Below are 25,170 nucleotides of genomic sequence, written 5' to 3'. Positions count from 1 at the left end.
TCTGGACACTTGAAACAGCAGGGAAACTTCTGGATACAGCTTGAAATAGATTGAGAATCTGCCACAGGTAATAGATTAATTCTACACACTATTGTTGTAAATTAAGTCAACGACTGTCCAGATATGACATTTTCTTCTTTCTTTTCTTTTTATGACTATACTATATCTGCTCAGTTTGACAGCTAGGGTGAAAGGTGTAGGTAATTTATTAAATTTAAGATGCTTTTAATAGACAGTGTAGGACTTGCAGTTCATTACTATTTATTTCTATGAAAGGGAAAATATAGGCAGGTTGAAAAGAAAAACAATGTACTCTAGGTAAGAAGGAGACTTTGTCAGTCCATAGTTAAATCTGATTTTTCTGTTGTGCATTTTCCCACATAAACTTTGTTGCTTTCTTTACCTAAAATTTATACCACCCTTTAATATTGAATCCAAGTGTCCAAGCAGATTTTTTTTTCAAGTCTTATATTTTTTGTTATGAAAGGATGAAAGAATAATTTAAATCTTGTGCAAATCAGTCTTGTCAAGATTAGAAGTGTCTTGTCAAGAGCAGGAAACAGTTTTGTCTTCCTTGTTTTAGGTCATTTAAAATGTGTTTGTGAAATTATGAACACGTTATATTATATAACATTAAATTTATTTTATAAAAATATTTTTATTTCCATATAAATGTGCTTATAATACAGACAATACATCACAGGTTCCTGTTCCATAGTTTCCATTGCAGAGGACACAAGAAGATCTTAAATAAGTTATTGGCACAGGCACTCTGCTAGTTCAGTATGTGACATAGTCAGTGAACCCCATTTCCTGCACTTGTAAAATATTTGATTATTTAATTGTGTTCAGTGAAAGGAGGGAAATCACAGGGCAATTCTGTACTCTGTGTGCTCTCTAGAGAAAATGAGGCCATTGTCTGAATGTGGTAAATAAAGTCTCGTATATAAGAGATTATGAGTGTCATCTTTAATGTGTGGTGACTATTTCATGTTCAGTGCCTTCTGCCATAGTACTTAGTTCTTCTTATGGATCTTATTACAGTTACCAAAATTAACCCTTAATGGAGAAATTTATTGTAATATATGAAGATAAGTACTGTAGAATTTCATGCTACTTCCGTTTCTCTTTTACAAAGATGTAACAATTTTAGCACAAGTCAGTCACTAACAGCTCAGATTTCTTCAGACATATCTTCACTCTTGTTTAATAAAAGTTTTTTTTTCAAATAAAACTTGAATTTATTGCAGTGTTGACTAGATTTTTGGCAAGTTTTTTTTAGTGCACAACAAGGAAAATTACTTTTTAATTTGAATTTTGTTAACTCAGTTTTACCTCTTTTTTCATTCATTTTTGAGGAAAGAGAAGGAATTGGATTATGATTACTTCCTTTTCTTATCACTTTAGAATAAAAATAATAACTAGAATATCTTCAGAATAAAAATAACTTGTCGTAGAATCTTGGAGGAGAGTTAGAAACAATAATTTCTGTTCACCAATATGAAATATTGTTCTTGGATTTAATCTTCATTCATTTTAAATCTTAAATTCTTAATTTTAATTACAAACAAACAAAAAAACCCCAAAACAGAAGATGGATAATCTACCCAGTATATTTAATGTTAATGACTGTTTTGTTAAACTTCAATTGAGCGGTAAGGCAGCCAAACAGAACTTGTGAATATAGTAAATATATAATTTACTACACACAAAGGTTAATTCATAGTTCTATGTAATAGAATGTAGGATTTAGAGAATTGCAGGACTGCACACATAAATGTATTTAGATAATGTGTCATCAAAATTTCTCAATATATTAACCAGGCTTTGAGAAAACTAATATTGTAGGTGCAAACCAATATTAGTATTGATACAGGGTTGTCTGCTGGTTGAGATTTGTCATTAAAACTGGTAATTTTGTGCAGACTGCCCTGATCCTGTACAGCAGATGTACAAATTGATTTGTACTTTCTTCAAGTTCTGACTGCAAACAAGTGTAAGTTAGGTGTCATGATGGTTTGATGTGCCTAGCTAGTCCCTAGCTGGAAATATTGTCAGCAGCTTGTGTTATCATATAGTTCATCAATTTTGTGTAGTTAAATACTATCTCATGGTGGGTTCACCCTCAGTCTAAAGAGGTGAAGTTGAGGGATGTTAACTGGGTATGTGTAATCTCTGTTAATGCCACAGTGACATAATAGTGACACGGTACTATTAATGGTATTGATTCCACAGTCAAAGAAGTTCTCAAAATATATTTCATCACAAGAGCAAGAATAATTCTGTATAGCTGTAGAAAGAAAATATAATAAAGGTGAACATTATGTGTTCATCATTTAGTGCAGAGTTGCACTTGAATCAACTTGACTACTGCTTTCTCATGATGACATATTTAGCATATTTGAAACCTACTGATACATTTGTTTCTTAAATATGAAAGTAAAGCTCTCTCTGGAATGGCAGGCTAATTAAAGTTCCTGAATAAAATTTGTAGAAATGCTCTGAAAACAGTTTAAAAAACCAGTTAATGAGCAGAGCACTACTTTTAAAAAATGGGGAGAAGGTCAAAGTTTGTTTAGTAGATTTTTTGCTTTGATTTGAAGACTGCATATCCAGTTTTGATATGATTTTGCTGTACATAGATTGGAGTTATCAAGCTGCTAAGGTCAGAAGGTGAAGTAAAACAAGGGAAGTTAAGGATAAAAACTCCTTGGTGCTCCAAAGAAGAAAAAGTGCTTTGCTGCCAAATACTTTTGCATGGAAAAGTGATTTCTTACTAGGTCACCTGCACAAGATGAATCAAATTTTCTAATTTCCTTCCATCTCATTTTTATAAATAACATATCTATCTATCTATCTATCTATCTATCTATGCACACACATGTGCATATGTATAAATGCTTTGCATACAGAAGTGCATGAAATACAAAAAACTACAATTACATGTCCAGTTCTTACACAGTAAGTCACCTGTAAACTTAGAGATCAGTAGACAAATCTTAAATAGTTCTTATCCTTTGATATGATATCTACACAAAAGAAGACATCATTAGAGGTTTCTTGTTGTTTGTTCTTTTTGTAACCTAGTGGTGAGAACTCCCAGATCTTCTGACAGAAACACAGGAACTGCAAGTAGGCTTTTCTTTTGCTGGCAGATCTATTTCTATTGTCCTGAGGGAAATGAAAGAAGAGATAGCTGATAATTTGTCACCTTGACTAATTCCTTATTGCATTTTTCTCCATATTGCATATATAATTTTGGAATAATTATTTTTTCTTTCCTTCAATGCTTACTAAATCCCTTGCAAATGTCTCTTCAGCATAAGTGAGGAGTGCATCAGTAAGATGGCATTTGAGATAAAGCTTTTTACCTTTAGCAGTACATTTTGCTTGACAAAATACATGAGTTGATCTATTGATTGATTTTTTTTTTTATTTTAGGCAATTACACTTTTAACCGAGCTAATCAGAGAGAACTTCAGAAACAGCAAATTGAAGCAATGCTTTCTACCAGCACTTGGGGAGCTGCTTTATCTCATAGCCAGCAAGGTAAGACTGCAAGTGATCCTTACAAATTTGGCAAATGTGAAAAAAATTCCCATGGAAAACTAGACCAAAAAAATCAAATTACTTAGTTATTTGTACAGTCAACAATTTCTTATCATGTCTTCTCTAACACTTACTCTACTGTAAGAAACATGCTAATCCAATAATTTACTTCTTCGGAGATTAATTAATCAGCATTTTTCAAATGTAGAATTTTAATTTCATAAAAGGATTTAATCAACCACAATAAACATTGCTGGCCTCCAAGTCGCAGATCTAAGGGTTCAAACATCTACGCTAGAGATGATGATTAAATAGGATGTATGAGGACAGTCTATAATATCAATAAATTAATATATTATTGTATGTATATGCCTAGTCCATAATAAATCTTATTGTAGCATGGTTGGATTCACAGCACAGTGGAAAAGGAAATGAAATTATCCTGACTAATTTCAAATGGGCTTGTGTTTATTCCTGGTTAAAACTGATTTAAATCTTCAGTCTAGAAGTAGTAGATTTGCATTAAAAGTAATCAGAGGTTTTTTGCAGAAAAGAAATACTGTCAATGTTAAGAATTGGAGTTGACAGATCCCTTAAACCATCACATATGTGTTTCCTTATTCTAAGAATAAAATACTCTTTTACTTAACAGAAACAAAATGTCTTCAAGAAGAAGTATAACCTTGGCTTCTCTGAAGCCTTTGTATTATCTGCATCATCTAATAGCTCTGAATGCTGACATGTTTGTTTAACAAGGCAGTTGGTAATGGAGCAAAAGTGGCAAATGAATTGTTACTTTGGCTTTAGTTATGGCTTTCTACTGAATTTCCAGGTTTTATTTTCTTTATCTTCTAGCTCATTTGCATGTTCCACAAGATGTAGTAGTTGCCTTGGTTTTTGTAGAATAACAAGCATTGTCCTATTTTTGTTGGACAATTGCCAAAGTATTTGTCAAATACATTCTCACAGAACTTATAATGTGAAATTATGTTCTGAAAAAGGCATCCACAGTCACAGTTTATATGTTTTAATACTTGCTCGGTTTCCTCAGGAGGAAAGATTTCTACTTGCTATCATCAAACAAATGAACTTAAAATTCCAACTTGAAAATTGCATTTGGCAGGAATGTTTTGCATGGCTTGATTTTATTTTGAAATTAAACTCTGATAGCTTGAACAATTCTGTTAACACTGGTTGTATAACACCAGAATGATTTGCACAGGTTTTTCCATCTGAAAATGTGACCTGACAAATTTTTCAGTCTGTGTATGAATTTTATAATGTTTGAAGCATTACAGCTTGCATATGAGTGACAAGTCTGTCATGTTTCAAGGTTGGTCATACATACACACAAACACACAAATATTAATGGGTTGCATTATGTTATAGCTAAGAAATTAATAAGAGTATAGGAACAAATATTTGGACACATATGAGCTCAAGACACCATGTCTTGGTAAAATTTCAAAAATATCAGTGTGATTTGTATGCTTGGAAATACTAACCATACAATTGGTTTTAAGAAAAGCACTTTTCTATACATATTTAACTTCAGAATACTGTAGCGTTGTAGGCATTTTGTAGCTCATTAAACTGTTAAACAGTAGTGCTGAATGACCTTGCCAAGATCATATAGCAAGTCAGGGGTAGTATAATAAGTGGAAACAAAAAGTTTATTGCCAACTTATATCTTTAAACAGCAAAGCCTTATGACTTAACTAATAAAGAAAAATAAATCATAACTGCCTCTAATTAATTAAGGACTATACGCTTGGTTTTTTTTTAGTTTCCATGCATTTTGTGCTTTCTCTGGCGTGTTTGATTGTTTTATCAAAGTGCTAAGTATTTTCATTTAAGCTGTAAATTTTTGAGGGCATGTCTGATTTTATTTATTAATTTATTCCCTCTGGGGTTTTGTGAAGTGTTTCTAGGTCCAGCCACAATTTTTATATGAAATAATGGTAAAGTTTATTTCTTTTTCATGTTAACATTTGGTAAATAATAAATTATCAAATATTTCAAATCAAATTCAGCTGTTTAGATGGAGGATGATTAATGAGGTAAAATATAAGATTACTGTTTGGACTTCTATGGCTCAGAAAATTCTGGGAAATGTCCAGATAATCTTAACAGTCCTGTGCATTCCTAAAGTCTGATATTGTATGTGTACTTGCTTATGAGATCTCATAAGTAAGATCTTACACTCCATCTCTGCATTTTTATTCCAAACAGAAGCCAAGAGCAATTCACAAGTAGCATGAGCAGACTCCAGGGAGCATGTTCTCATACTCTTGAGTGGATTGCCTTGGGGGAAAACTTTCAAGTTCTATGTAATATTTTTATTAATTTTGTGTTGTTTATGTTATTAGGGTGCAGAACCTAAAGTTTAATCAAAATCAACATGGGCTGTGAGCAAAAAGTAGGAAGATTCCCCAGTGTTTGATGATCTATTTAAGTTTATTAAGTGTCAAATGCTGTACGTTATGTTTATGTAATTAAGAACAGTACTAAGGTTCATACTCCCTTTGCATTTTTAAATTTCTAAATAGAGATTAAACCTTGCAGAAAGTCTCTTTAATCAGTTTGAGGAATGGAAGAACTATTAATGTTTTAGGATTGCACAATTTCTTAAGCCTTTTTATTTTACATCACATTCAATATGTATGGTTACAAATGACCTTGAAAGAATTTCTGGTTAAATTAGGTGAATACAATGAGAAGTAGATCCATGCCAGTTCCACCATAGATTGTCATTTTAACTCTGTTTTGACTCTTAGTCTTGTCCTGCCTCTTCCAGGACAAGACTGTTTGAAAGTAATCTACCTTTACTTTCTTGGAACTTGGGCTGTGTTTTCTTAAACTTACAATGCCTTGGAAGGCAAATGGTGATTACTTGTCAGCACATTCTTACTCACATAAGATGGAGGAGATAGAATGAAGTGGATTTGATGTGTCTGTTGGATGTCAAGCCACTCTTGTTATTACGGTTTATATTGTCCCATACATCCTAATACAAATTAGCAGAAAAAAAGCTTACAAATGGGATATTTAACAGACTAATTTTCTCTCTAGCTATATGTGGCAAATAAAGTTTTGTTTTCAATAAAGAAGAAAAATTAATTTTACTAGACAATTCAGTAATAGTCTTCCATGCTAATGTGCCACGCTTTAATTAAAGGCCTGATGTTCATATTGTATATATGTTGAATTACTGTAAGCCACACAGAAATCAGCAAATTTAGAAAGTATAATTTATTTCTGCATCATTAGCCCCCACTTTGCCTATCCTATCCCTTTTATTAAAACCAGTTTATTAGAATGCTAAAAATAATTTGAGAATATAACTAATAGAGTTCAAGAATTGTGTAATTTCTGAAGAAAATTACTGTTTGTCATCCTTTGTCTACTTACTAAAACAAGTTTCTCATGATTTCATGGCCTGTCATCTTCACATCGTCTAATGCCTATTATTTCTCACTTTCCCAAAAGAGGCTATATTTTTTCCTCTTTCTAATAGCTCTGTTATTAGCCTGGATATGGAAGTTATTGCAGTTAAATCTCAGTGATATCCAAGTGTCCCCTTTTAAATTTAAAATTTTGCAATAGGCTATTGCAGGGACAGAGGGACGTGAAGTTCACTTGTAATGGAAGAATTAAGCCCTAATTCAGCTAGTAATTAGCCTAACAGGGTGATTTCAAGGAAATATACAGTAAGATCATGAAACAGTGTTTATATGTACGGAAGGCTATAGCCTACAGTAAATTTTCTTAAACACTTGGTATCTCTTTGTATGGCTTTGAGCATTTTTTTCAAAAGAAAGTTGACTTTTTTCTTTTTACCTACCAAAAAAATTAATTTTGTTTTAAAGACAAAGACTTCTGCTCTTAATAGTCATTTATCTCTCTGAAGTACTCAAAATGGTTGAGAGGAATGAAAGAACAGACACTTTTTTGTGTCTGTATGAATTAGAATGAATTGATGAAATGCAGAAATATTAGGACAAACTCTGTTATGGATTTTGGAGACTACTTAAATAAGCTAATGATACATCAATCTCTGTGCTGCGCATGAAATAACATGAAATAGTAATAATGTCCTGAAATTTAATATACTTGATTGCATATGTTAATTTGAAATGTGTATAATATGAACCTTATTAAGAACATCCTACCCATTTTTTATGTGACTGAGATTGTTGTGATTTTTTGATTTAATCAGTTGTGCCGTTGGCTTCATTTCAGGAGGAAAAAGGGGAGCACCCCAGGGAATGCTGGGCTGTTCCCTCAGCTGCTTACACTGTGCTAATGAGGTGTCTTCGGGAAGGGGTAAGGCTCTTTCATGGTCCTCAGTAGAATTTCTCCACAGTAATAACCCTTCAGGCATTGTATGAGGATTGTAGCCTGCAGCATTGCAGTACCTTGTCAACCAAGCATTGCTCTTGAATTTAAATAATCATAAGACCATGACCTAAGCAGGAGATTAATGCAGTGTTGTTCTCTGTACATTCAACATTTATGTATTGCTGCTTGTGTTGGGGGAAATGGGATAGTAAATATAAATTACTGTTAATAAATGTGAAATTTATTAATGATGTAGGCATCTTTTGAGAAATGTTCTGACAGTTTGTGCTGTCCTCTTGCAATCTGATTTTCATACATCTTTGTAAATTTTTGAGCAGGATTTAAGTTTCTTTCTTGAAGTGGATGATATACAGTTTTTTAAAACTGCATTGTTATCCTACTGACTTGTCAGCAGTCTTTTGAGGCAAAAAAGTAGTAATCAGGTTTATTCTCATATGTGTGCTTTACTATGTTCTTCATTGGTTTTGGCAATGGCTTAGCTGTGCTAGAAGAAGGGAACAAAACATGCATGTAGTTCCATTTTGAAAATGAAAAAGAATTGAGTGGAGGGTTTACATTCACTGTTTGTATGAGACCACATTATTTTTGCCCAAGGCAAAGCTCAAGGCAGAAAACATGTCAGAGGTTGCTAGAAGGTGGAAAGCAAGAGGAAATACCTTTTTTCCTTCCTTTTTGAGCTCTTTATTGCCTACAGATTGTGATTAATAAAGGAAGAGCCTAGATGCATTTTAATATCTTCAAACCTTCATGTGACCAAGAACACAAAACTAGGTTTGTATTGTGTACAATTTCCAGCTCATAATTAGAGTAAGATGTCACTCTAAGGCACAGTAGTGAGATGCTATTTAATTATAAATTTAGTAATGGAAGACTTGCTGTTTCTGAATATACACTGTGCAGAAACTAAATCAAGACATCCATAAGACACTAATTTATTCCTACAAAATAAAATCACTTCTTAGTCCTGAAACATGTCAAATTTTTCTTATTAATTTATCTTGATATATTTTTTCTTGAAAAAATGACACAAAATAGAAGTACATTTGCTACGCAATAGTTCAAATTAAATTTAATTAAGCATAAATTTAAAATTATGTCTAGGCTAGCCAACTACTTCTGTGCACTTCTGTATTTTCTGTTTGTGAGTATGCCAATTTTTAATGTATATATATATATTTAAAACATGTTTGAAGCTGTAAAACTCTGCAAGAGTTGAGGATGGAATGGACCTCTGGAGGTCATGTAATCCAACCTCCTCTTCACAGTAGGTCTAAATAGATCAGGTTGCTCAGGAACTTGTCTGTTTATGTCTTAAATGTCTCTAATGACTATGGTCCCACAATCTCTGTCAGCAATGCCTGCACATCCTTCGTAGGAAAAAGTTGTTACTTGTTTGTGCTTGGAGTTTTCACTCCTGGCCATTGCCTCTTGTCCTGTGGCTATGCAGCTCTGAAAAGGTTTGTCACCAGCTTTTTGCTATTAAAAGTCATAAGTTTTTAATTCTTATATTAATAATTTTTATAAAATTATATATAATTACATAATGAATTAATTGTAATTGTTCTAAGCCCAGTTGTGAGTTAAGAAAATTTTACATCAGGACGTTTGCTGAAGTGATTATGGACATATTGTCTCGGTATTTATGAAAATGGCAAACTAACTTTTTGTAATAAGGTCTGAAGTACCACAGTGCATTGCATATGCATTACAAATACTCACTTCTAGTTTTAATTTCCAGTTAAGAATCTTTATTTGATGTATTTAATAAAAATTCAAGAAAATAAAACCAGCTCATGTCATTAAGTATTATGGTTTATATAGTTTTGATCTTTGTAAGCTAAGTTCACTGTTCCTGAGTTTTATTATGAACTACTCTGAAGTGTTCTTGAACTTCTGAAGTTTTATAAGATTTGTCATTATCAAAGCAGAATTGCCCTCTGAAACAGAACAATAGAACAGGAAGAAGTTTGAAATAGGTGTATGTCCCTTTTATTTGCGTATAAAGGAACAAAATGTTCAGAAAATGCAGGTAGTGTCATTTCCACATACCTTCTGTGCCTGAAAATCTAACAGTGATAAAAAAGTGTATGGGTCAATGAAAGGAGTTTTAGGGTGATGGAAGCAGAAGATTGGGAAAGCCTTTTATGTGTAGGGGAGCACAAGTTCAGATTTCCTGCATTTCAGAGTTGTTAACTTGACATAGAAGCTGATTTTCAGCTCAGGCAAAGAACAGTTGATTTCCATTATGTGTCAAAATAAGGGAATTGGTACACTTATAAATAAGTAAATGATAAGCTTGATTTGACATGTTTAGTCTTGGTATAATGTTGTGGTCTGTCAGAATGGATGTAGTAAATGTTCCAATATTTATTTGCTAATCTTTTCCAACAGCTGTTTCCAACGGTGGAACAAAATGCCTGTTCCAGGCATCTGTATTTGTTTAAGTTCAATTTCTAAATGTTTGTGTGCAATCTTTAAGATAGGAAGGTCCTGATTTCTTCTGCTAAATTGTATAACTGTTAGAGTTCCTATGTTATCCAGTCATGGAAGATGCTTTCTATTTCAGAAAGGATATTCCTGTTTAATAGGTACCTATGTGAAAACCATTTTCCTTTTATGCATTTTGCTTCATTTATTCAAAACCTTGTCCGTACATCCAGAGTTGTCCCAACCCAGGTGCAGAATCTGGGACTTGCCCTTCTCAAACTTCATATGGTTGGTCATTACCCAGACCTCTTAATTTGTCAAGGTCTCTCTGCAGGGCCTCCCTGTCTTCAATGGGGTCAACAGCTCCTCACAACTTAGTTTCATCAGTAAACCTACTTTAAAAGGATCATAAAATATTTTATCCTAACTTCTAGTAAAATGAAGTTATGCTATTTTTTGGTAGTATGTTTGTTATCATAGTGACTGTAACTTCAGTGCTTCCAAAATTTTTGCTGCACTATTAAATTTATAACAGTCAGAAAAAATATCCAGTAGATTCAGTTATTTCAAAAACATGGAAGTAGATTTTTTTGTGATGTTGATTTCCAGCCAGTCCCCCTCCCTGCTTCCCAATTAAAATGTAAAGACTTGATTAAAAAGAGTTTCTTTTTAGTAGTTTGCAACTTTTTATCCTTCTGGTATTTGCATTTTCACTCAGGGCTCTTTTCCATTAAGCATCCCTGACTTCACTCAAAACAGATATATCTGCAAGTGTTCAACATGACTGAAAATTAGGAGCTTTAAGTGCACTTTATAAAACTAGTTGAAACCTAAACCTATTGAAAATAAAGTATGTGCTTCTTCTTTTATGCAGTTCTATTCATACTTTTGGATTTCATGCAGTTCATAATGTGGACAGAGAGTTACTGATATATGGAACTGCTTTACTCATATCTTGAAGATCCATTTCTGTTCATTACAATAGCTTATGTGCTGGCAACATCACTGGATGACCCCTTTCCTTTAGTTAAGAGGACAAATATTAGTTTAGATCAGGCCTCCCTTGCAGACAGCTAATTAAGCAGAACATGGTGCAAGTCTTGTTGCTTAGATAGTGCTCAGGAGCAGATACCAGAGGAGCTGAATGGAAGGTCTCAGATGGCAGAAAATAGAATTAATTTGGCAGCATCATTGAGTTTTAGAGCACAGTGATGATGCATGACCATTTTCTAGTCAAAGTAGCAGGACAGTCTGGAACAGGGTATAACTCATCTCATCAGTGGCTTGAAAGGAAATAAAGCACATGTTCAGGACCAAATTTTGCGAAAAAAAAAAGCTGTAATTGTATCTGGAAATTTGTTAACATTAATAATCCACTATATGTTCCTTTGATTATGATTAATTAATGGGATTATAGTTCATTTATTAAGTGTTTATGCCTGCTTAAATTAGGAGTGGAGTTCCAACTGACAGTCTTAATAACCACTTCATATGTAAGACAGACTTAACTTGGCAATTATGTTTCAGTTACGGATTTGATTGTTAAATGCATCAATTTAGTCAATTTGATAAATGCATGTATTTTTCCCCTAACTGTACCCCCCCCAAAAAAAAGACTGAAATGCAGAAGCATAATTCACAGGAAAAAAAAGATTAAAATTGGACATTATTTTGATAAATGCATGTATTTTTCCCCTAACTGTAACCCCCCCCCCCCAAAAAAAAAGGACTGAAATGCAGAAACATAATTCACAGAAAAAAAAATATTAAAATTGGACATTATATATAAAATGTTTTAAGAACTTCAATTTTAGTAAACATGTATGAGTATCTGTGTGTTTAGGTCTTTAGTAGGTCAAAATAATGCAATATTTTGCAGTAATCAAAACTGTAAAAAGAGATAAGCCTAAAGTCTCTTTGGTTTTATGGCTGCAAATAAGCAGGAAGACCACAGAATTCAGTGGATTTTTTAATATAAGAGTGTAACGACTTTAGATGGAAATTGACTTTGGTATTTCTGTTAAATATTTTGAGTAGAGCTGCAGTTCTTTGGAAGAACAGGAAGGATTATAATGAAAATGATGAATACAGCCTTACTCTTTTTTTGACAGCATTATACTAAGTTTTCAAATATTTCTACATCTAAAATCTATATTTTAGAGCTACTAAGTCAGTGGAAGGAAAAATGGATATTGAATGTATTTTAATGAAGCATAAGTTCTCCCCTTCTGCAAGTTCTACCCTTTTGTACTACTTTCTGAAAGGTTTAATTATCTTGCTCACAGTTGTTGGTGGCTCTGATTGTAAAGATAACTCTCAGAAATCCAAAACTTAGTAGGCTAAAGTAGAGATCAATTTAAGAAAGAAATCAATTAGATATTATGATGAATTATTTGAGAAGCCAGACTATAAGGACAAATTGAATTATAAAAATTATATTAAAATTCATTCTTGCTAAATTCAAGATGCTATTAAAGACTATTGTTGAGACTTCACTTTTTTTGTAGTTCAAGACTGAGATGAGGTGAGGCAATGCACAGCCAAAATAACACCAGTGATTTATCTTCCAGTTAAAGGCTCTGATTTTAAGTGAAAATTTTTGGGTTAGTACTAAAAATATAAAGGATTCTGAATCTCCTATGGAAATTTAGGACTTCTTGTAGTAAATGGGACCTAATAGTTTGTCTTAAGCAGTGGTCAGGGTTGTCTGCTTAGAAGGGAGTTATGGAACAACTTAATTTACAAGAAGTCTTTATTCAAAAGAGTCAACAAATCCTGGGATAAAGACAAAGAGGGTTTAGTGTAATTTTTTTTTTCCAATGTAACTGAATATCTCATAATTGTACTATTTAGAGCATGTTCTAGTAATGAGTGTTGACACAAATTTGTTCATTTATAAAGCACTGATCATGGAGCACCTTTAATATAACAAAAGCTTTTAATTTGTAAAGACTACATTTAATTTGGGGTGATTATTTGGAGATTAAAGGTTTTGTATTAAATTATGCTCGTATTAAATTGTTTTTGCAGTAGAAGAGAAAGTGGGGGGAAGTATGACCTGTGAACATAACTTTGTGATGAGGTGAGGTTTCTTGAAAACTTTTGCAAGTATCTGGAAGACATAAGAAACCACACCAAGACAATATACATTGAATAAAATGTGAACACAGGCAGTAATTTACAAAGAAATTAGAAACATTTGCAAATGCATTATCCTCCTTCTCCTTCCTACAGGAAGAGCGGGTAGTGAACCATATAGCAGCAAAGATAATTGAAAATGTTTGTACTACTCGTTCATGCCATGCACAAGGATTTATTACAGGAGAAATTGGACCTGTCTTGTGGTACCTTTTCACACATTCTACGGGAGATTCTTTGAAGATAACTCCTATTTCGGTAAGGAATTTCCTTTTCTGGTAGTGTAATGCTTTGGCCTTTAGTCTGAAAAACCTTCTGAACTGGAACTGAAATGTATTTGAGCATGTTTGCAGTAGGTTTGTGTTTTTTATATTTCAGACTACATTAAAACATATTTGAAAAATTTCTGAAATTGAAAAATGCATTTATTACAGTTCAGTGCTTAGGAATAGTTCTGGTGATTCATCATTTTCCAGAACATATATTTCCTTATGCTGATAATAATGAGTTATGTTTAAAAATTTTAACCTTTCAAAGAATCTATTAAATTCTTGCAAAATTGAAATTTCTCTTTTTCGATGATGTTTCAAACGAGAATTGTTTATTCTTTTTATCAAAGACTAGTTTAGAAGTATTAGTTGAATTAATCAAATTTCTTTTAATAAAATTGTCAGGGCCTAGTCTTTGCCCTGAATTTTTAAGGCAATATAGAATGATAGCAAGACAAATAAAGTGATGGTATGCAAGGAGAAGGTTTGGAACAAAAAGATTTATAAGGTAGAAAATACTTAGCAGGACTGTGAATTTAACCCAAGAGCATGTAGTGACAGGACATGGGGGATGGATTCAAACTAAAAGTAAATAGGTTTAGATTAAATATTGGGAAAAAATTCTTTATTGTGAGGGTAGTAAGGCATTGGCACAGTGCCAGTTTTCTCCAGAAGAGTTGTGGCTGCCCCATTCCCGGGCAGTGTTCACAGCCAGGTTGGATGGAGCTCTTGCTTTCCAGATGGAAAATGGTAGAGTCACAGCTGCAGCAGTATGCACATAGACACATCTAGCATAAAGGCAATAAAAGAGAGATAAAGGCAATAAAAGAGAGAAATAAAAATTCATTTGATGCGTGGCTGAAGAGGTAAGTGGTATAATAAATTTATAATTAAAAAAATATATTTATTGATTGATTTTTTGTCTTAGTGTATATATGTGACAGAGTCTTGCCTGTAATATAAACTGCTCAAATATTTGGAAAACGTCTTGACTTTTTAGAACAGGAAACCTCTTTAGTAAGATAAAAACCTTTGCTCTGTAGCATCTGAAATTCTTGGCAAAAACACTCTTAGAACTTTCATAGATACAAAATAGTCTGTCTCTGAATATGTAAAGTGTATGTGTGAGTCTGGCTATTAGGCTGCTTTTTTAGAAAGTGTCTTTTTGAGACTTCACCCATTTGATCTGCGAGTTTTATGCTTAGATCACAACTGCCTGTATGGGAAAAGGCTGGACATAACAGTTATGACTTCCTTTTCTTACTGAGTTTTTTAAGTAGCCTGCTCAATCCTCTCTCCTATCACTACTTTTGCTATAAGAGTTGTTTTGTATAATGTACTTTCTACTCTTGCCAATCATTAGACTGGGTAGTTGTTATTTGTTTGCTACTAGGTCATAGTATTTTATTTTTTTTTATTTCTTTCAACTCATGATGAAAATTCCCTCTTGTTTCTCTGCTATCTGCTTGGAGAACTTCGCTTTGTCATTTACCATTCCCTTGATTCCTACAGCAGACTCCCAGCAGCCTTCCAGGGCCTGCTCCATTTGTAGGGGCCAATTGGCCAGTTATGGCTACCTTGTGTACCACAGCAAACAGCATATTCTGGAGAACCCGTCTGTCTCAATGGCATTCAGACACTGAGCTAAAAGAAATCACAGGAGGAACTATCAGTGGGCTTTTTTATTATTTTTTTTCCTTTTCCCCTCCTGAAAACTCAGTTTCTTCTTGGACAATACAGTATGCTTGAGGTGGGCAGAGCTTTTTTCCCTGCTCAGTAATATGCAGAAGTTACATATTGGATTGTCAAGAATAAACTTGTCATCAGTGGAGATTCACTACGGCTTTCTGTAGCTGTGGGCTCAGAGATTACTGTCATCAATACCACATGGTTTGCTCACCTTGCCCTTGGATGATTATCAAGAGACTATGAGAGGAGTGGGTTGTTGTTTGTCCCTCTGTATCCTTTGCTTCTTTTGAAAACCCAGGTCACTGGATCCTCCCAGGTTCAGGTGAACCACTAAGAAGCCTTTTCTTCATCACAGTATTTATGCTATGGGTATCTAGCCTCTTTTAAGCACTACTGATGAGAAGAGAATTTTCCTGCTGGAAAACCTGGAAAGTTGCAAAAAATGTGTAAGAGGAAGGTAAAACCTGAGGAGCTTCTTGTAGCCTAGTTTGCTCCCCCTTTTTTTTTTTTCTTTTTGTGTCTATTGAGAGCTACCACTATGTACTAGTCCAGTGAGGCTTTATGAATTGCTCAGTGCAGTTGGTCAATGCTAGTGTTTGTGTGATCTTTTCCAAATGAGTAGACTGAAAGTATCACAGATTGTGAGTTCCTCAGTTCCTTCACCTCTGGTTCCTGTAGGTGTGATACAGCAGCCTGATTTTTATGGGCTTCTTGTTCAGCTAGGCCTGTTAAATGCAGTGAGTTTTACTGCAATATTTATACTCCAAAGTTGAATCATCTGGCAGTCATGGGTTGACACTGGGACGTAGAATGAATTGGTTTTGCCAAGCTCTTACTTCCCGATTATTTTTCTTGTGTTTGAAATCTTTGTATTATAAAATAGATTAGTCTTCAGAAGCTACTCTAGAAGCCATCTTGCAGATGACATCTGTTAGGATGAAGCGGTTTGTTTTAGGAGGTCATGATAGCTGCAGTTACCAAAATTTCCTAGAAAAACTCAGCTGATTTTTGGGACATCCTTTCAATAGCAATTGACAATCTAAGTAAGAAAGATGTTTTTTATCATTCTGTTACCTTTTCTTTCTCAAAGTTGCTTAGCAATGTGTGCTTGGGTGTTGATACCAGCATTTTAAAAAGACAAACGAGTGTGCACATGAGAAAGATGTTTTTTATCATTCTGTTACCTTTTCTTTCTCAAAGTTGCTTAGTAATGTGTGCTTGGGTGTGTGCTTGGGTGTTGATGCCAGCATTTTAAAAAGACAAACAAGTTGAGTGTGCACACTGAGATCTGCTAAGGTAAAAATTTCTTCAATATTTTATGTATATCTGTGGTATAAATGTACATATGGACAATAGAAACAAAACCCTAACTGTTCCCAACTAATGTTTGTTTCCTGTGAAGGCAATAGGCTTACTGGAGATCATACTTTTCCCTTGTGTACTTACTGAAATTTCAGTCATGCTGGAGGTAGGGCTTCTTCCAAATTCACATATTGGAGAGCTTTGAATGACAGCAGCTATGAGGAGAGTTGCAAGAGTAAGACACGTTTATTGTTTTATACCCTTGATGAAACTGCTTTCTTCTAGTTTTTCTGGTCTTCATGGAAATTATTGCTATCCATGTAGCTGAAGCCATCTTCTTTTTCAGTCAGATCGTTTTACACAAGTGTTATTGGGTCTGAATGGGCTTCTGGATTTTCCCCTCCACAGTTTCGGGGATTGTTTCCTTTATCAGAAGACTGAAGTTTAATACTTTTATGAAGTGAATTAAACAAGGAACCTTCTAAAGTAGGATGCTCTAAGGTGATACTTTAATCCTTTTGCTGCTTTGTAGTGAAACACTAAACTAAGAAGTAGGTAAACTTATTAGTCAATGCCTGATATAAATCATGGTTGTGTATTAATGCTGCTGTGGCATTTAGATATATAACTTCATTTGCTAACAATCAATTGATATTGAAATCTAGTGCAGGAAGATCTTTTCCCAGCTAAAGTTGTGGAGGTTTTAGTGCTTTGCTAACTTAAAAAATAAAATACTAATGTATTCTCCAGTTATAATGTACTGTATAATTTCTACATTCATTAAATTGTTGCTACAGATTTGTAGGCATTTTTATCCTGCATGACCACAAAAATTGACATCATCAGTGTCCTATTTCATTTTATTATGCAGTCATTCCTGCCTTATTTGAATGTATCCTGAAGAATTTATTCTTAACTGACATCTATATTAGAATGTAAAAATACATTTCTGTTAAGAAATATGTCTGTCATATCTTGACTTGGAGTTAGCAGTCTGTCTGCAAAGTGTATCAGCAGTAAAGGACTATGGAATTCTACTTATGATTATTTCAATCAATAATAAAAATATATCAAGGAGATTCTCTGTCTTTAGTCTCTGGAGTCAAGAAATGACCCTTCACTTTGTCCTGCCTATCAGAGGTGGCAAATTTGGATTGTGTTTCAGTATTTTTTTCTCACTTTGGAGTCTAACATGCCTCAGGTAAATATCACAGATTTTGCCTGTAGGAAAGCTGTGTCTTTTTATCATTTTGCTAGACTCAGAAAAAAAAATCTGTAAGATGTCACAGCAATATTCTGACAAGCTCAGCAGCAGGAAGAATATTTCTTTCCAGTATGCTGAAAGTTTTCTAATTTTTAAAAAAATAACTTAATATTTTGTTTCTAGGAGATAACTTTTTCTGCTGGAAGAGAAGTAACAAAACATAAGCTACTTAAATGGAAACTAATTTGGGAAAGCTCATGCAGTCTTTTTTGGGGATTGGGTTCCTTTGTTATTTTCTTAAGTAATTTGTATTGAATAATTTCTTTCAGAGACTTGTGTATTGCAGATTCTTTAGTGCATTCATTTTCAAACTTGAGAGTCATGGAAGATATCATGAAAGGGTGAATGTTACTGAGTCACATGTAGCATGTAAGACTAGAAGGATATGGCAGAGATGATCATAGAACCCTGGAGTATCTCAAGGTGGAAGTGACCAATAAGAATTGTGAGGCAAAGGTAGGAGCTGCTGAGAGAAGAGGTGCTGGTTAAGGCTCCAGCAGAGAGCAGGGTTGGAGAAGCCAGTTCCAGGAGAAGTTCTGCTGAAGCCTTACTCTCACTAAGAACATTTTATGTTCCAAGACTGCTGCCTGGAGATGGTGGTGTGAGCTCTAGTCTTGCATCTATCATCATCTGTCTCCCCTTCCTGCTCCACCACCTTTTGACCTATCTCCATCTGTTTTCTCCCAGTATTGGATCTACTGAAATAATTTAGAGTTCTTTGTACTCTATTCCACGTTCAAATTCTTCTGCTTTTCTGCTGAAGTGTTAGGTCCATTTAGCAGAGAATTCTGTGATGTACCAACTAATGGGCATTTAAAGCTTCTCCCCTTGGCTATTGGTGGCTTTTCTGCTACCTCCAAAGCTGCAGTATTATACTAGAAGACAGCCTATGATGTCTTTCCTATGAGGTTTGCCTGGAAGTAATCTGATGGCCACCTTTGTTTGGCAAGATTTATAGCAGAGATCTAAGGCAGTGGAAAATCAGCACACACCAAGCTAGCTCCATGTTGCTTTGGCACACCCCGTCCCTTGGTCCCAGCAGTTCATTGGTAGTATGACCCTCAAGGATGCTTTTGGTGAATACACATACCTCCTGCCCACTCATTTTGAAAACTCTGAATAGAGGTGAAGAGCTGGATTGTTTCCTGGGAGAAACAGAGCATGCTGTACTAAGGAACTGAGATTGAGTGTCTGTGTTTAAAAAGAGAGCAAAAAAAAAATAAGAAAAGTAAAAGGCTGCAATCGATGTGGTTCCTGGACCAGAAAGGACAAGAAAGAACAGGAGCAGAGTAGATGAACAGCAACAATAAAATGTCTGTCAAGTTTGTGATTTACTCTCTTTTATGCCTCTTTTCTTCTTTTTCCTTCTATTTTAGTTTGTTTTGAGTAATATTTCTAAGGGCACTGGTGAACTGGACAGTTTCTGATGTTCTTATATGGAAAGCTTTTCTCTGGTTGTATTCTGTGTAATTGACTATAGTTTCTCTTAAATGAGACCTTACTATTGAGTGCACACTAAGTAAACAGCAATTTCTTAGTGTAGCTGGTCTAAAGAGAACAAAGATATCATAAATATTACTTACATTTCACAAAAGGGAGTCACCATCAAAGTTTCCTGAATACCAATTCAGATTTTTATCTGAATCCAATATTTGACATAAGCTGTTCTTCTATGCTAACAATATATTCAGGCCAAACAAAAAGAAATTTTTAATGTTTAAGTAAGGAGTCTTATTTTCATTATCTGGTGAGAACAAATGCAGTTACAGTATCTTCAGGGTTGCATTTTTACAGGTATCAAAAGGAGATTGATTTGGGGATGAAGCCATCCTGAAGATTGTTTGGTAATGTTTGCTAGGAAATAGCTAAGTTAGTAGACACTGAACAGGTTTGTGCTTTACTGGAGCACTGTCAGTATCTACATTTTCTATTAAAATTATTTTAATCACTGATACTTGAAAATCAACCATTTGGAGAATAGTTTGCAAGTTGGTTATGTTAATCACTGTTTCCTAATAAGTACCTAGATGTGAAGTAGTATCTAGAGCTAAGGACAGACTTTAGACACTGAAATACTACAAACCTCATTATTGTCTATGAGAGGGAGAGAGAAGATGCCCACCTTTATAGGCGCCCATAAATACTGTGTCATATGCTATGTCTGTATTTTCTCTCCCTGCACTCCTTTCTAGTACAGTGTTATCTGATGCTGTTTGTATTCCGTGCTTGACAAAAGACTCAAGCATGGGCTGTGGTGCTACATCATTATTGTTCTATAGAGGAAAAGAGTTATGTGACTTTTTGATGTGGATGTTGCTGTATAAAATATTTGAATTTCAGATGCACAGAGTGTATATCAATGCATTTAGAAGAATTCCAGGTCTCTAAAAATAAGTGATCTTTTCCCCTAATATTTGTCTTAAAAAAGAATCTGTATGCATTCCATATATTCCTAAACTATTGGAAAACTTACCACATGCTTTTATTTTCCAGTATTTTTCTTGAAATAATAGTATCATTAATTTTTTTTTCACTTTTGTAGGCTTTGTGCAGAATTACTCGTTCCTCACCTAATGCCTTCCAGAGTGTCATTGAAAAAGTGGGATTAACAGCTGTACTAAATTCCTTGGCAAATGGAATATGCAAAATTCAGCAGTACATGCTTACGATGTTTTCAGCAATGTTGTCATGTGGGATTCATCTGCAGAGGCTAATTCAAGAAAAGGTTTGACTTCAGATTAATATTTAATTGGCATGGAATTTAATGAAAGGAAAAGTTAAAATTGACACTGCAAGTGGTTTTGGGTTTTCAAAATATGTCTCGGTGACATTTGCATATCTAAATAGCAGGAAATGAGAAATGTGTTTCTTTTATATTTCTGTTTGTTTAAAATCTAAATTATAAGGTGTATAGTTTTTCTTTCTTTCATGAATCTTCAAGAAATTATACTAATAGGTGTATAAATTGTTCCTGCAGCTAGGATTCAATTCAGAATACCCTACTCTGACCATAACTGATAATGGGCCCTAAGGAAAATCAGTAACGAATCAGTAAAGACAGCTATTTGACATAGATCTCTTAGACATTTAAAAGAGAAAATAAGGAGTGTCCTGATTAAATCTGAAACTGTGCTTTGTGCTCTCCTTAAAGGTCCTTAAGTCAATTTGTAAGTGAAATATCTTGCAGAAATTAGCATTTTAATACCTTAGATTTTTCTTATTAGTGTCACTGAATAAAACAACTGGTTTTGGTTTATGTGTAATATAATTTTTGGTAGAAGTGGTTAAATTTTTCTATTTTGATTCCCAAATTATTTTGTATTTAGAGAAAGAGTGTTTCTTTTTTGGAAGTGTATCTGCATAGTTCATAAATGAAAGTAATAATCTCCCTCTATTTGGAAAGGATAAAAACCACAAAGAAAGAAGGAACTGTAGTTCTGTTTTCCTCAGATACTCTGTTGTAATGTATGTTGTAATCTGACAATCATCTTGACGATAATAATCTGTTGGACATTAGTTGATAGAGTTTTATTTCCCTACATATTGTTTTAACAATTATATTTAAATTAAAATATAATCCTGCCCATGTGGACTGAAATCACTCATTCTTTTCCTAAAATTAATTTCTGTACCATGTCAGAATTGCCAGTGTGTTTTTGTGAGTGCATGTCAGCTGGCCTTAAACTTTCTAGATCCCACAACAACAGCGCTAATAGGTGGCAAATTGTCCTGTAATGCTGCACTGACAGTGCACATTACTGTGAGTTGATGGTCTAGTCAGAGGAGCATGGTCAAAAATCATTCACTTGAACATTCAGCAAAAGAATGCAATGTGCAGCTAGCCTATGGCTACAGCATGATGTTTTCTGTGAAAAATTTCTTGTTTATGTAGGACTTACATTGCTAAAAGAAATCCCATACTGATACTGAATTTCTTACGGACAGTGGCTAGAATTCCCTTTCTGATACTGCAGTTCTAATGGGCAATTCTAATCAAATTTTACGGATAAGAAAATTGAAATTCAAACAAATGTAGTCATTCTTTCAATAGCATATATCAAACTAATGGTAGAAGTGGGAATAGTGCCCAAAGCTGTAAGTAAAAACCACTGTACTGTAAAGTAGGTCTGGTTCTATCGCATGTGCCCAGATTTGGTAACTGTACCTGCATTATAGCTGAGAAAAACTAAAACCTCAGAGAATGTTTTTTGGTTTTTTTTTTAATTGAGATTACCTCAGTTCGTTAGAACCTGGTGGTAATAACACCCAGGTTGTTGGTTTGATCCTTGTGTGAGCCATTCACTTAGGAGTTGGACTTGATGATCACTTCCAACTCAGAATGTTCTGTGATCTGGAAATTAGATTGTAGGATTTTGGAAGCTGAAACTAAATTTCTGTTTTTCTTGAATAGAATCTAAAAATGCAAACATGCTCCTGTATTGAATTTCCAGGTGCTATCACATCACATGGAGTGATGTTATTTTAGCTCTGAAAAACCAAATTTAATAGTCTATGCATTTTGCAATATTTCATGCTCATGGTGCCCAAGTCCCTCTTAATGAGAGAAGGGAAGAGTGAGTACTGTTGGCCTACAGATTATTTTGCATTCTGTAAAATTCTTGTGTAGCTCAGCTTAAGAGGCAGAAGGACCTCAGTGTCACACAGAAGGTAGTGACAAAGAAGTGACTCTGTTTAATATAGGCACAAGCAACATATTAAAAGATACTTAAAGATATAAATTCAAGATAGAGATAATTTAGCTTTGTGTATGTTATCTGGAAACACCCTTAGGTTCTAAGAATTAGGACTGCCCTTGTTTTCTTCAGTCTTCAAGAACAGTAGTAAAAACCAGTAAAAAACAGTAGGTACGAAACAAAAGCCAGAATTGCAGTTCTGTGATCATCTACACTAATACAAAACTTCAGAGAACTACAATAGCCAGAAGGGTCTGGGTTTTGTACCTCTCTGATACCGAGACTTTTAGTTTCCTGTTTTGGAAACAAAATAGTTGAAAATATGTTTTTAAAATAAAACATGGAAAAAGAACTCAAAAGCAAGAATCTTGAACACATTATAGCAGTAGATTAAAAAAAACTCCACTGCCAATTACTTTCATCTGGCTGTCAAGATTCACCTTTGGATTAGTGAAAATCAGTCATAGCTTTTTGAATGCAATTAGGTCTTCCAAAGGTCAGATAATGTGGCAGGGTGGTTTTTATTTGGTTTCTTTCTTCCTCAACTAGTCATAAGTAAAATAACTCAAATACTTACAGCAAAATATTGTCACAACTGCATTGTAAATACATTCTAAGCATTGTTCTCACGTTTCAGTAACAGTTTTCAATTCTTTATCTTTTACCTGAATGTGGACAAGTAATTACCACTGTAGATAGTTTTGTCAATATCACTAAGAATGAATGAAAAGATATCTTTAACAAAATCATTGTAACTGTAAACTTATAATACGCAGATATTTGCAAATCATTGAAGGGAAATTTGAAAATACATAGCAATCTAACAAATGTTTGCTATTGTAATTTCTGTTCTTGTATAGTGAGATAGTGGTCTAGCTGTTTTCCTGTTGTGTAGCCAATTCAAAAACATCATTGCTTTTGTTTTAAACTTGCTTTGCAGTATTACTCTCTATCCAATATAAAGCCATAATCTTGTTGCAGTGTGTTCACTTGAAATGAAAAGATTGTCCTGTCCTGTGGAGTCTCCATGGATACATCAAACATTTGTAGGGGAAGGAGGAAATATAGAACAGAGAAATGATAAATAATGTATTTGGCAGTATTTGAGTGATTTTTGGCTTTTCTGATACACTAAGTCCTGCAGGTCAGCAAAGATGTGCTTAAAGTTTTCTTTGGATAAACTTTTGCAGTTTTGCAGTCCTCAAACCAGCCAGAAAAGCAAATTCCAACAGGCCACATTTATTTCTTAAACCAGATTATTAGAACATTCCCAGATAAGTCTGATGTAACTAATTTTAATTGTCTTAACCTATGTTAACATGGGTTAACCCAGGTAGCATTGAGATAGTCTTGCTTTCCAGAGTATGAGGACTAAAAATAGATGTGCTTTGGCTTGTAATTGCGTGTGTCTTTGTCGTGGTGTCCTTGTGCATGGTCTATCAAGTCCATTTATGCTCGCACAGTCATTGTTACATTATATAAACTCTTTGACTATGTTTGAGGTTTTATGGGATTTCTGAATATAAAAACTTTGTTGTTGCTGTTGCTTTGTTTTTCCAACTAAAAAAAAAAAAACCTTGAAAAACCAAACCTTAATTAAAATTCAGCCTTTTCATTTATTAGATTGTAATTTAAGAACTTGACTGCTGCAAGTTCCTACTGGAGGAGCTACAAGCAGTGGTCTGTGAGCTGTTGAAGTGTTTAAAGCAGTAAACTTTTAAATTCCAAGACTGAGAAATTCTTCTATTTATGAAGTAAATTATGAAGTACAGCAGGACAGTTCTAGAATAATTAATAGCAGTTTGTTTTTTCTGGGGTTTCTGTAATTCCTGAATGACCACTGCTTTTGAAGACAGGGTTAAAGTTGTGTCAGAATAAAATCTGATGGTTTCTTGGACAACTCTTATACTGCTGCTCTTTTTCCATTCTTGGTAAAGATGTATAGTTAGTTGTTGCCAAGGATGTCTCTAATAAATTACAATCAGTGTTGATTTGCAATTATTCAGTCAGCAAATGAGGAATTTGGACAGTAATATCTATGTTAAACGCGCATCACACAGCAGAATTTTTACTTTGTATATAACATGCATACAGTAGTCCTGTATCCTATAGTGTCACTGCCTTGAGAATTTTTGCATAGAACCAGTTGACACAGTTTGTAAATTCCAATTTAGTTTTTAGTTCTGATTTTGTTTATCCTTCTTTCTTTTCAAGTCCTAATTTTATTTTTTCCTTCAAAAGTTGTTGTTCACTTTCTGAACTCAAAATAATACTAGATTAGATAAGAACAATCAGAGAAGGTGGAAACAATTTTACCATCTATTTGGAGCATCTGGTATAAAATTTGGTATCTGATGTAGATAAGATTTTATCTAACTAAGGTGTAGTTTTTAATATTCCTTCATGTAAGGGAATGAATAGCTAGAAAATCTAATAATATTTGTGCTTAAATACATATGTATTCTGAAAATAATTC

General features: G+C 34.0%; 1 protein-coding gene across 1 annotated transcript in view; it reads left to right on the top strand.

Annotated features, from left to right (window-relative positions):
• The window catches only part of ULK4 (unc-51 like kinase 4), a 212,171-nt gene that overhangs the window by 31,733 nt on the left and 155,268 nt on the right, over window positions 1–25,170 (top strand). The window contains exons 18-21 of the mRNA XM_039715236.1: window positions 3,442–3,549; window positions 7,792–7,875; window positions 13,573–13,734; window positions 20,543–20,725. Coding sequence (XP_039571170.1) covers window positions 3,442–3,549; window positions 7,792–7,875; window positions 13,573–13,734; window positions 20,543–20,725 — 537 coding nt within the window. The remainder of the gene's footprint in view (window positions 1–3,441; window positions 3,550–7,791; window positions 7,876–13,572; window positions 13,735–20,542; window positions 20,726–25,170) is intronic.

The sequence above is a fragment of the Passer montanus genome, unplaced genomic scaffold (genome assembly GCF_014805655.1).
Source record: "Passer montanus isolate IOZ18808 unplaced genomic scaffold, ASM1480565v1 scaffold32, whole genome shotgun sequence".
NCBI classification, from domain to species: domain Eukaryota; kingdom Metazoa; phylum Chordata; class Aves; order Passeriformes; family Passeridae; genus Passer; species Passer montanus.
The sequence above is the reverse complement of the archived record's forward strand: the minus strand, read 5'-3'. Positions and strand labels throughout refer to the sequence as shown.